At 34.6% G+C, this 14,028-nt stretch overlaps 1 protein-coding gene across 1 annotated transcript in view; it reads left to right on the forward strand.

Moving 5' to 3' along the window:
• The window catches only part of GRM8 (glutamate metabotropic receptor 8), a gene marked incomplete at both ends in the record, with an annotated part of 534,899 nt that overhangs the window by 112,968 nt on the left and 407,903 nt on the right, over window positions 1–14,028 (forward strand). The window contains one exon of the mRNA XM_083366022.1: window positions 1,210–1,426. Coding sequence (XP_083222148.1) covers window positions 1,210–1,426 — 217 coding nt within the window. The remainder of the gene's footprint in view (window positions 1–1,209; window positions 1,427–14,028) is intronic.

A 14,028-nucleotide genomic window follows, 5' to 3' on the forward strand; every position in this document is an offset into this window, starting at 1 on the left:
AATCTGTCAATTCTTCCTCTATCAGAATAAATTGGAAATTAATAAAACATTGTATTTTAATTACCACTTGTTGCAAAGAACAAAGCTTGATGGCCTTTAAGAAATAATAATATTGATAATTAGTGTGTATTTACCCATGTCAAATATGCTTATTGCCTTGTCCAATCTGAAAAGCCATTCCTTATGATTCCCTAGAGTGATGATGTTCTAATTTGTTAGTATTGAAATGCATATTTTCTATCTTTTGTACATTCAAATTTATTGCCTGCTAACTAGTTACTTGCTCCAGCAGTCTGTGCTGTTAGCGGTTGTTCTTACATTTGATTCATTGACTGTATAAACAAGGAATATATTCCGAATAAAGCCTAAAAATTTGACAAGGCAATCATAAAGCTACATAAAGCAGAAGGAAGGAAGGAAGGAAGGAAGGAAGGAAGGAAGGAAGGAAGGAAGGAAGGAAGGAAGGAAGGAAGGAAGGAAAGGAAAGGAAAGGAAAGGAAAGGAAAGGAAAGGAAAGGAAAGGAAAGGAAAGGAAAGGAAAGGAAAGGAAAGGAAAGGAAAGGAAAGGAAAGGAAAGGAAAGGGATGAGAAGCAGGTAAAGTGAAATCAAGATTACAGAAATTCTTTTTTCCAACTAAAATTATTGCCTACTGAATAAATTTGTAATTTATCTTGCTTCCTAATATCATCAGCTAAACTCTGCTGAGAAAGTTTTTTGGGAAACACTCTTTGATGGCTAATGTAGTGAATGACTACATTAATTAAGAACACTTTAAAGCAGAAATTCAGGAAATGTTTAATGTTCTAAGATTTATATTAATTGTTTTTATTTTGTAAATTTTCTTCACCACAGAGTCACTTGATGAGATAACAATTATACAAACTATCCAAATTAAATAAATAAAGATGAGCCAATCATTTACAACTTTGAAGAAATAAACACTTTTTCATAGTATCATGGCTTCTATGATTCATAAAAAACATAGAATTATAGCAATGTAAAAGAGTTTTTTAAGCTACCAAGCCCCATTCTTTGTTCTTTGCAGGAATTCAGTTCCTCATGTTTAACAGATCCCTATCCAGCCTCTGCTTGAGTGTATGTTAAAAAAAAAAGAACCCAACACTGTTACAAAGTCTTTTATTAGAAGGACCTTTTCTTGAATCATTATTATATTTTTGAAATATATTTCTCATGCTGGTTCTTTGCAGATACCTCAAATCAGCTATGCATCTACAGCTCCAGAACTGAGTGATAACACCAGGTATGATTTTTTCTCTCGTGTGGTCCCACCAGACTCCTATCAAGCTCAAGCTATGGTTGACATTGTGACAGCCCTTGGATGGAACTATGTGTCAACACTGGCATCAGAAGGAAACTATGGGGAAAGTGGTGTAGAAGCTTTCACTCAAATCTCTAGGGAAATTGGTAAGTGAATCTGTTTTAAAAAAATGTATTATGGATGTGAATTTTAAATCCTGGACATGGCCTCCATGCTTCATGTAAAATAATTATATATTTGATGAGAACAAAGTGATATACTTGATGGGACAGCCTGATCTATGCCCTTCCCTCCCAGACACAAATGCTTCTTTTTAATCAGTGCTTACTAGGATAGTCAGATAGAATGGAAACTTTGTTGAAAAAAAAACAGGAGAGCTGGGTGTTTAGGAACATACAAATTAAATTGTGGCTGCATGGAGTTCTTTTAAGTAAATTGAGATCCTACTAATGTATTGCATGAGTGATCTCGCTGAGGTCTTTTCCACCTGGAATATGCAATTCAATTCTTAAATAAAGTTATCACTCAGAGAAAATTGTCAACTTGGCCCCCTTATTATTATTTTTTTTAACCTTTCTGAGAATTTGCCTGTAGGTTCTTCTATATGGACAAACTGTTGGAAAATCCACTTTGGGGGAATGTGAAAGTTTTCATTGAGGTGACTAGGCAAAGTATCACAATACATAAGAATTTTTGGTTTGAAGCGCTGGTGTTGATCATTTTTATGGCAGCCCATAAAGGTCAATTTTTCCTCTCATTTGACTTGACCCTTGATATACCTAATTATTATTTTTAGGAAGAAATATTCTTGATAAGTCAAAGGTTATAAATATGATTCATGTTGCTTTGGATCTCATATTCTATTTTCATTAGAATAGTCACTTTGTGTATTAATAACTGGATATCTTTAAAGAATTGTAAATTTTAGTCATTATAAAATGATACATTTTATTAAAATATGTTTTATTTTCAAGATGCTTATTGAAGTAGGCTAGCCTGAAAGAATGTTGAACTGAAATTTGATTCATAATATCTCATTCCACACTGGCTTTTAGAAGATATTTATTCTAAACATGTATTGAAACAATGTCATATAAAACAAGCAGTGCAAAAAGTTATTGAATGTTCTGATCTGACAAATTTTGGTTAAGACATTTTTACCTTCAGATCTAAGAATACTGAAATAACAAAGGATGTTGATATTTTAAAATTAGTTATGTTAAATACATAGAAGCAGAAATGTGTGGCCTATAGGACATGTTTAGCAAGGATTGGATCAAAGTTGCAAAGACCTGATTTCTATTCAGTACACCCTTCAAAGTGATTTTTGCCCATTGGCTGATTTCACCTCTTAGGTTGGGCATGCTGTGTAAAAATAATTGGAGTGCAAATGATGGGTGGATGACTCAAGCAAATAATGACTTGAAAGACTAAATTTCTGGTCCCGATGACCGACCCAGACTGAATCTGCAAATAATGACTTTACTAAATTTGTGAGTTCCCTGGAAGACTGGGTAACTCAGAAGCTTTGTCAGAACTCAATATAACCAAGTTATTTCTATTTTTTTTATGTTTACATAGAACAAAATGCTCCTTCCTAGCAGTATGAAATTTAACATGTGCAAATACTTAACTTGGATGATTTTAGGAAGCTACACTCTTAAAATTTTATATGTTCTGGAAGTGAGGGGATACAAATGGTTTTTTGGTTAAAATTGGTTTGTGTTCATTTTTTAAAAATTAACTTGCAATAAAAGATAACTTTGTCTTTTAGATTATGATCATTTGGCCTTTTAAAGATTCAACTGTTGTTTCTTCTTGTCCTCTTTTAAAAGATTTAGAATGGAAATGAATAGATTGTCAGCTGAAGTGCAGCATAATGAAAAGGTCAATGTGGGGTTTCAACAACATGTCACATTGTTGTATTAGACATAAGCAGAGAGCACTTATAAAGCAATGCACATAAATATTAATATTGTGTAAGGCATTTATTATTAGTGCAATCAGTAAATTCTTGCTTCAAAAATACAGATAGCTGAACTATCTCTTGAAGTCATGTTTCAGATACTCTTGATTTTAGTTTTTTGCAAAATGGTTTAACTTTAGGTCTATGTGTTCATTCCATGTCAATAGAATAAAGGTTTAATAATGTAGCTGAGAAGAATATTAATCTGTTCACCTGTGATTTGAACAACTTATAATTATTTAATAGCTACATAACATAAATACATTTCTTACCAGACAATACAAGATACATCTAAGATGTACACAATGATGCTTGCTTATGCATGAGGAATTTCCTGTGATCATTATGTCTAAATACATCTTAAGAACTAAAAGACTGATTCTCTCCTTCAGTTAACTGGTCCTAACGGTCTATAAATAGTGGACAGACCCAGCAGCAATGGAGCAATATTGGTGGTAGGATCAAGCTCATTTAGTACCAAGTGATGTAGATAAGTAAAAATGCAAGGCAGAGCTTGCTTTTATTTCTTACAAATATTACACAGAGCAGGTCTGTGTTATTAATGGGACAATTAGGTTTACGATAGAATCTCTTGCTTGGCTCAAAAAAGCAACTCTTCTGAGTATGATGAAGTTGTTTATTCTTCAGATTTCTCTAACCAAGCCGAGCAAGATTGTTTCAGCACCTAAGGCAAACTAAGAGCCACATCTTATTTCTCCTGACATGATTAACAAGGAAGTGTTGATTTGCTCATTGCAGTTTGGAAGACCGGCAGCATTTTTATCAAGCTTTAACAGAATTGTCAAGCTTATTGCTTTTTCAATATCTCTTTACCCAGCAGTTTATCAAATATCAGTTGTAAAGCCAGAACTTCCTTCTCCATAATTTTTTTTACATATGCAGACGCGCGCATGAAAATACACACACACACACACACACACACACACACACACGGACATCTTTAGAGCACCATGTGTCTGAACAAATGTCAGCAAGAGTCTGATGGCAACTAGGAAACAAACATGCTTGACATCTGGCAGTAGAGAATGATTAAACAAATTCTCTCTAGGGTGCTGGCTTTTTGCTTGGTTCAGTTATTGTGACATTTTTATTACAAAATCCAGTCTATCCCTTAATGGAATATGGAATGCTGTAGATCCCCGTTTATTCCTGTTAGTGGCCAGTGAAGCATCAGGATAAATCCAGACTGGAAGTTTTTGCTTCTTCTGACAGGCAGTTAAAGGAAGGAATGAAGATAAAACAGAACACTCCAGTTTATGATTAAGGGAAAACACTTGGTGCTCTTTGAATTCTCCCTTGCCCCCTGCTTCTAATACTGACAACCTGAACATCTGTCAGTACAAAGGTGTTGTTAGAAAAGACTGCAAGCAAAGCTAACCTCTGTAAATTGATTTGAGAAACAAAGTGGGTTTTGTTGGTGTTTTGGAAGATGTGTTGCACAAATGTTTACTTGAGCCAGTCTAGATATACAGCATCTGCCTACATTTCTTCTCCTCCTGTTAGGCTTTTTAGCAGAACCTTACAGCAGAGCTACAAATGACAAGATTTTTCCCTTCCTTCAGTAATTTGTAACACTGTCTTGATTTGGGTAAACATCTTCCTGCCAATAAAACTTTCAGAATATTGTAGCACAGAAGCGTACACTAGCTAATTTCCAGGTAACAGGATGTCTTTCCTTCTAGATATAAGGAAGAACAAGGAAAAATTATTTGCTTTGAAAACATGAATATGCAACCAAAAATGATTATGTACAAAGCACTAAGAAGACTTCATGTATATAACATGATCCAGGTGAAAGTGCCACAGGGTGAAGAAACGAAGGGGGGAAAAAACCACAGGCGACTAATCTTGTTAAATCATGCTTTTCTATTAAAACAATAGGTTTCATTTTGAAAACCAATTTTTTTTAAAAAAGCTATAACCCACTCAGAGTCCAAGGACAACTTAACACCCCCACGCAAATATTTAAATTAATGTAGTTTCAAAATCAGCTGAGAATATGAGGTCTATTAGATTTCATCTGTAAATGTGATTCAGATTTATTTCCTTTTATTTTCACTTGTTTGGGCACATTTATGCCTTTCTATTAAGCATGCTAACTATATATAGTTAACAATGTAAAAAAATAATCATACCTATATTGTACTCCATCAAGTCAATGAATTCAGTGAATATATTTCCTCTGTAAGCTGTTGAAAAGAGGAGATATAGATGCCTGCAGTGGGAGATACGAACGCCTTCAAATGACAAAAATACATGTTGCACATCATCACCCAAATAAAACAAGTTGGTGGTCCGATTTTAAGGTTTAAATTATATCATGCATCCTTTGCTCAATGATGTGATAGCACATTTGCCATTTTGACATCATTTTAGCTTGTAACAAATAGCTAAAGGAAGGAAACCTATTTTTTGTTCAGAGAATAACAATTGCAGATATTTCTGTGGGAGAACATTCAGGATGCTTCTTTGGTCCTGGACGTATTGCTGAATTTTCCTTGCCAAATGCAAGAATGAACTGTTACAGTAAAAATATTTAAAGGAGGCTTTCCAAATGACAGTATTTGTACACATTGTCATAAAAGACAAAAGGCTTTATTTATTTCATTTGTATCCTATCACAATTAATTTGTCTTTTGACACCTTAAAAAAGAGGGGAAAAAATCACTTGTAAATCTAAAATTTAATATCAAATTGGGAATATTAAAAATATCATACAGATCAAAGGTAAAATATGTGCTAACCCACTTGTACAAATTATACATCAGAAATAATTATAACTATTATAATTTAAACAGAAAATCTAATCTAGTTTATTGTCAAGAGGAAGATTCTTCCATTGACACGTGCCTGTAAAACCTGTTTCTTCCTTTCCATTACTCTGTGCTAAATGTGCCACATTAGTTTTTCATGACAGCATTAAGACAATGAAGCAAAGCAAATAGGTCCATGCAAAGATTTAATCTAAATCATAATTTGATTCAAAGATAATTCAATTGACTCTCCAAACTGAATTAACTTGATTATTTGGATTGAATTATTTGATCAAATTGGGTATCTTTAAATCAGCTTAATGACTTTGGAACTAATTGAATTGGATTGAATTGGTCATGTGTGCAGAACTGACAATTTGAATCAAATCAGGGCCAATACTCATACTTCTATTAGTACATTTGGGTGATGCCCAAACCTGCGATACCAAATCATTTTTCACTGTTGTATTTAATTTTGTAGTGGACAGAGTATTTCTTTAATTATGTGGTAGGCAATGGCTTGTTATTTCTCATGATGAAAAAAGATGGAAATAATGCCTATTTGGTATAATTCCTATAATTTCCTTTCATCTAGTGGCAGTGCTAGACAGAGGTACTGGAGCTATAGTCACAAATTTCTAGGGAGCCAGTCTAAAGACAGAAGCTTTATGATGATACTTCACAGTTTACATGTGAAATTCTCAAACATACCAATTTGTCTCTTTTATATATAGGGTCTAGAAAGTTATTGGTGCCATACTAAAAAAACTTGAATGGCACTAGAAAATATGTAGGCTTGTAGGCTTCACCTTGATATCTCTTGATGATTAGGCCATTTGGCATTTCAATTGTTTGTGGTTTTGTTTTGATTTGTTGCTACTCTACACAATGGGCTGCCACAAAGATGAGGGGGGGTCAAACTATTTTCCAAAACACTAGAAGGTAAGACAAGAAACAATGGATGAAAACTAATCAAAGAGAGAAGTAACCTAAAACTGAGGAGAAATTTCCTAAAAGTGAGAACAATCAACCAGTGGAGTGGCTTGTCTTCAGAAGTTGTGGTGTCCCATCACTGGAAACTTTTAAGAAGAGATTTGACAGCCCTTTGTCCAGAATGGTATAGGGTCTCCTGTCCATTCAGGGGTTGGACTAGAAGACCTCCAAGGTCTCTTCTGTGCCTGTATCTCTGGTTCATCATCAGACAAATGTTTAGAGTAGATTTGGAATATGTTGTTTGTTTGGTGATATTAAAGTTATTATTGCAAGATGTAACCTGTTCTGAGTAACCTTTTACAGTTGACTGATGGTGATTTTATTAATGCTGAAGGTGTTCAAGAAGTGCTTCAGATATTTTGGGATTGCGCCCAAGGCAGTCAATATTAGTGGTACTGTCTTTGGTTTCTTTTGCCATAGTCACTGTACTTCTATATGCAGGTCTTTGTACTTTGTGATTTTATCTAGTTTTTTTCTTCTTCTTCTATTCTGCTCTGGCCAGGTACTGCAATGTCCACTATCATCATCGTTGTTGTTGTACTGTATATGTTGTATGCAGCCCAAAGTTACACTGTCTCTTTAAAGGAATAAAAAATAATTTCAAAGGAAAAATGTTAGATATTGATACATAAATGTTACTTTATTAATTTATTTTATGTAATTTTAGCACATTTATGTATACTTTTTAGTTGTATTAATTATAGTTTTATGTATTTTTATTGTTGTGTTCTCTAGCCTAAGGGCCATAATAAAGGTTCTCATTTAATGTGATTTGAAGCATGGTTAAAAATCAATATTCAGAGGACTGGAGGAAGATACTTATTGCTAGACTTAGATACATATGTATCACAATGTTACATTACATTTCACCTTGAAATAACTTTCCAATTCAGAAGCTGAATAATTTTCTCCATAATTCTTTTTTAACATTGTCATAGAGTTTCCCTTCTTTAAATTACACAGAGTTCAATAAAGTACCATTTATGCTAGTCTTTGAGATAAATATTGAATCTTGGAAACTGCAAATAGAATTTCTAACATTTGTTTATAATAAATTCATTAAAGCAAAGTCTGTATTTCATACTTTTATTTATTTTTTCAAATGATTTTTTACAGTAGTTAAAGGTAAAGGTTCCCCCGCACATGCGTGCTAGTCGTTTTCGACTCTAGGGGCCGGTGCTCATCTCTGTTTCAAAGCCGAAGAGCCAGTGCTTGTCCGAGGATGTCTCCGTGGTCATGTGGCCGGCATGACTAGATGCCAAAGGCGCACGGAACGCTGGTACCTTCCCACCGTAGTGGTCCCTATTTTTCTACTTGTATTTTTTACGTGCTTTCGAACTGCTAGGTTGGCAGAGGCTGGGATGAGTAACAGGCGCTCACTCTGTTACGCGGCACTCGGGATTTGACCCGCCAAACTGCCAACCTTCTGATCGACAAGCTCAGCATTCTAACCCACTGAGCCACTGCATCCCTCCACTGAGCCACCGCGTCCCAGCTTATAAAACATAACCTGAGGTGGCTCTTGTGATCACACAAAATATACAAAACTAAAAACATTACATGCAGTCAAGGCTCTATAATATTTCTATCCTGAATACATATGTGTTGGGCACAACTCCAATTCCAATCTAGTACCTGGGAGAAGTGCTAAATTTTTGTGGCCTTCCAGAGGACTAAGATAGAGGTTTCCAGACTGTGAGGCAGAAGCTGTTCCTTAGAGCACACATAGCTAAGAAGAAAGTTTCATCAGATGACTTCATTTAATAGAGAGGACCTAAAATGTGCCCACTCTATCTTATCTGATGGTGCAGGCAGAAATTGTCAAGGGGAGTGGGTCCACAAATGATCTGGCCCTGTGCCATATATCTAGAAGAAACCAGGAATTAATGAAGCGCGCACAGTGGTGATATAAAGTATAAGGATAATAACCTGGTGGAGATCTGAAAGTTCTGTTGCCAAGGTAACAAGGAGTGAACAATTTATTAACACCTAATTGGACATTGACTGATAACAAAAGGGGTTGGCCAGGTACAAGGGAAAGTTAACTGCATCTTTTGAGGGTGAAAATCTCAGGCCCAGTTTTGCCTCTTCTGTAATAACTTTGGTAAAGTATACTTTTGACTAATCATGGGCCAGGAGTCTTTCTTTTCTAATTGACCAAAATGGGATGGAAACAGAACCAAACTATCTAATATATCTTACTATGTTACCTTTTGCTGTTTTTCAGGTCAAAGTCATTTTTTACTTAAATATATTTGAAGGTCTTCCACACAGAAGATAAACAAAATCATTACTGGAGAAGGATTTAGAAACTGCTATGGTACCCTTTACTAGGTTCAAGGCTTGATTCTAAATAATAATAATAATAATAATAATAATAATAATAATAATAATAATAATGATGATGATGATGATGATGATGATGATGATGATGATGATGATGATGTTCGAAGGGACCTTGGAGGTCATCTAGTCCAATCCCCTCCTCAGGCAGGAAACCCTATACATTTCAGACAAATTGCTGTCCAGTCTCTTCTTAAAAACTTCCAGTGTTGTAACATTCACAGCTTCTGGAGGCAGGTTGTTCTACTGATTAATTATTTTAACTGTCAGGAAGTTTCTCCTTAGTTCTAGGTTGCTTCTCTCCTTGACTAGTTCCAATCCGTTGCTTCTTGTCCTGCCTTCGGGCGCTTTGGAGAATAGCTTGACTCTCTCTTCTTTGTGGCAACCCCTGAGATATTGGAACACTGCTATCATGTCACCCCTTGTCCTTCTCTTCATTAAACTAGACATACCCTATTCCAGCAACTGTTCTGCCAACATTCATGGCTGATTTTGTTTTATTCCTGTCTTACAATCACAAAAAACTTATTACCCCATTTCATAATGCTTTTCTCAGAAAAAACTATTTGATCCTCTGTGGTTGCAAACTGGGGAGAGATTCCAGTCTGTTAAAGAAGTTACAATTTTCTTAACCTTAATAAAGCTGTTGCATAGTCATCTTTTTCATTCACTTGTTGTCAGCCCTTCAATGGACATGTCAGACCTACTAGATAGATGAGATCAGGAAATCAACTCCCCAGAAAGGCTAAAATTACTTTTATTGAGATTGACTATAATGACAGAATCTGCAAGTCTAATTGTGTTCTACTCCTTTTCTTTCTTTTACCTATACGAATTAGAGGAGTATAATCCTGAGCTGTTTCCAAATCTTATCTTCTTGTTCTGGGCTTAAAAAAAAGTTTCAGTCCCTTTTGCTTAGGAAATGGTTTCTCAAATTTCTATCAAGATAATCTTCCTTAGTCTTCCCTGAAGTCCAGATGAGGTATCAGATAGGTATTAGAAACATTATGATATAAAAGTCTAGGTGCAGCAATATTGCAGGTTATTGAAAGGATTCCTATGAAAAACAATTTAAAATTAGTTTAGCAATTACCACAGCCTTATTAAATGTACAACATACTTTCTTATGAATATGTTATTAATGGCTGCTTAATACTTATCCTTACTACTATTAATAATGTAGTATTCTTTTGTCAACAGGTCTCCAGTGAGTTTGCCCGGACACTGGACTTCATATTAAAATTGCTTCGTGTCAATGTTGAAGACAGATATTTTGAATTCACTTAAGGGAATGAGCATACTTACTAGCTGTTAATTTAGGAATAAAGCTTTGCAGACTTGGCTTATGGGATCATGAACCAAAAATTAATGGGATTTACTGGAATATATGATTTGTTATCTGAGTCAGAAAAAAGTGGGAATTTAAATTAGTGACTGTGATGTTTCTGTGGTTTTTCTCAGTTACATGTATAGATTTACACATGCCATATATCCTACTTTATACATATAAGGGAATATGTCTCATCAAAAGCCTGAAAAGGGACATGCATTTGGTGTCCCAAGAGGTACACAACAGCCTCTACAAGATATTGGGTGATGACATTAAATGTACCTCTTGGGACTAAGGCTCTAGTCTTATTCTAAAAGCTAAGCTTCTCAAATTGTCATCTGAAAAGGTGATGAATATCTCTCAAATGCTAAAAAGACTCAACAGACCAGTAGTGACTCCTCCACAATATTTTTTCCATGAAGTCCCATCTCTTATGTCTTCTTTTTAATGAGGATGTTATCCTCAAATTTGTAATGGCCACAATGATTGGATACTATTATAACAATATGTAAAGTGTGCCAAGATATCTTTTCTCCCCCCCAGCCATCAGTTGTTTAAACAATCTTTAAGCTGTGTGGGGGGACAGTGATCTCTCCTGTGTCTGACCCACTTTTTTCTTCCCTCCCTTCACAGAGTAGAAAGATTAGAGAGAAAGGAATTATAAGAGAGTAAGTAGGTACATGGAATATATTAGGCTGATTCTGTAGTGTGCTTGAGGCTTCCAATTCCAAGTGTGTCGGGAGTTGTCAGTGCTATTGCATTCCTTTTGAAGTGCATTCCCCATTATGTGGCTATTTATTCTCTTGTAATTCTGCAATCTCTCAACATTATAAGGGAAGATAAAACAATGTCAGTGTCAGATCTGCCATCACAACGCTCCAGCCCTGCTTTGCTTTGATGGCATTCTGCCCAGTGGTGGGATTCAAATACCTGAACAACAGGTTCTTTGCCTGGATGCAGGCTGGGCCTCCAAGGCCTAGAATGGACTTCCGGAAGTGATATCCATGCACTTCCTGTGGGCCATTCTAAGCCTGGGAGGCCTCCTCCAGGCCTCCCAAGCCTACAACAGACTTCCGGAAGTGACATACATGCACTTCCTGTGCACCTGTGGGCAATTCCTGTGGGCTGAACCGATACAAACTGGCTGAATCCCACCACTGATTCTGCCATATAAAAGGGGAGAGGGAAAATGCCAAGCTGGGACAGGCCTGGCAGTCAGACACAGGACAATGGTGATCACATAACTAAGGAACTCTGCAAAGATCATAAATGAGGACACTGGTTGTAAAGTCATTTTTTCAGCTTCTTAGTAATTTTAAATGACTGCTGAACAAGGTAGTCATTAAGTGACGTCTTCTTGTTTTATGCTAAGGCAAAATCAAAGAAACCTGTTTTGCAATATATGACCTTAGCAATAGGCACCTAAGAAAAAGTATCTAACTACAATGTATTCTTATAATAAAGTCTCTTATCAACCACCTTTAGCAACACCAAACATAATGTATATGTTAATACAGATTTATTGCCAGGATGAATAGATTCAATATGGTCATAAATTGTGACCTAACACCATAAAAAAGCCAAAAACCCAAAATACATAAAACTATAATTAATACAACTAAAAAGTATACATAAATGTGCTAAAATTACATAAACTAAATTAATACATCCATCAGTAATTTTACCTTGCTACTGGTTAATCACATTTTTGTGCTGATCAAACTAGCTGATATTAAATATACTAAATATATTTTTGTGTTGCTCTAACTACATATATTTCAGCTACATGTTAAATATGCTTCAAGACATAGTTTCTGAATTTGATTTATTTCTTTATCAATTTACGTTCATCACAGTTCTAAATAGAGATGATCTACATGGTCAACAATATTTGTTTGGATATTATGAATAAGCACATCCAGTGCTTTTTAAATATTCTCATGCCATATTGTACTCTCCCACTATTGATTTCTAGGCCAGTTTGGGCCAATGGTTTAGGTATCACATCAGAAACTGGCAGACTATGAGTTCTAGTTGTGCATTAGAACTAATGTGGCAATGGCAAACTACTAATAGAAATCAAGTAAACAGCATGGATAATCCAGGCAGTTACCAGAACTCAAGATTTACTATTGCCCTGTTCACTGCCCTGAGTCCTTCGGGAGAAGGGCGGTATACAAATTAAATTATTAAATTAAATTAAACTTGAAGGCTCAATGAACCAATCAATCATAAATATCCTCAAATAAAAAGGAAGAGGAAATAGTTCTTATGACTTAAAATCCGAAAGAATGTTTAAAGAGACAAATATATCTTAATGTAGTCATTGTTTAACTCAACATTGTGCTGATAAGAAGTATAGTATCTTTGAAATTAAGAACAAAATCAATTTGACACTTCTAATATTGAAATACACTTGAGAAATCTGGGCTGATATTAAAGTTATATGTGTCTTTCTGTAGATTATAAGAAAAAACCCTGAATATCTCATTTCTTTGAAAACCCACTAGTATATGGTGGAAAAAATAGGAAAATTGGCTAGTAATTATATAGCCAAATTTGATAGCTCATATAGCACATTATTCATAAGAAATAGTTCTTCTAATGTATTATTTTATGTATTCATATTAAAGTGAAAACTATATATACATTCACTTTAAAGTGTTTTCAGATTATAGTGCTCTAAAAAGCCTTGACCAGGCTTATCTCTTATGAAATTTTACATAAAATGAAAAAAATGATTTTGTGATTTATGGCTTTGATGATTAGTCAGGATACATAATGGATAAAAGTATGTACCTTTAGAGAGAAAGGTTAAAATATAATTGTAATTATATCAAAAGCTACTTCTTTGTATTTTTTACTTTCTTTTCTATTCTTCTTTAGCTTTCACCACTTACTTGCATTTTTTTGCTTTTTCTTTGTTTTATTTCATTTCCCCTTTTCTTCCATATTTTATATTACTTTATCTTTTTTATTTTTTTTAAAAAAGCTTAATAAAAACTATATATAGAAAGTTTTGACCAGACTTCAAATACAATTTACCTTGAGATAAATGAGTGGCCTATAAATTTTATAAATAAATAAATAAAAACTTTGCTACTAACATCTTTAGTAAGAGTTCACAGATACCTTCATATTTATTATTATTTATATTTTGCATTTCGTTGAAAAGCTCATGATGGCATACCTCTACAGCAATAATCTTGTGATAGAGATTGTATTAAAAGAAATAATCTATTGTTCAGTGAGGGATTTAATTTGGGATTAAATCCAGCATGCTTAACGATTCTAATACTTGTTTTCAATTAGATGCTTGCATAGTAATTTTGGTAATTCATC

This window comes from Vipera ursinii (assembly GCF_947247035.1).
Source record: "Vipera ursinii genome assembly, chromosome: 6".
Classification (NCBI taxonomy): domain Eukaryota; kingdom Metazoa; phylum Chordata; class Lepidosauria; order Squamata; family Viperidae; genus Vipera; species Vipera ursinii.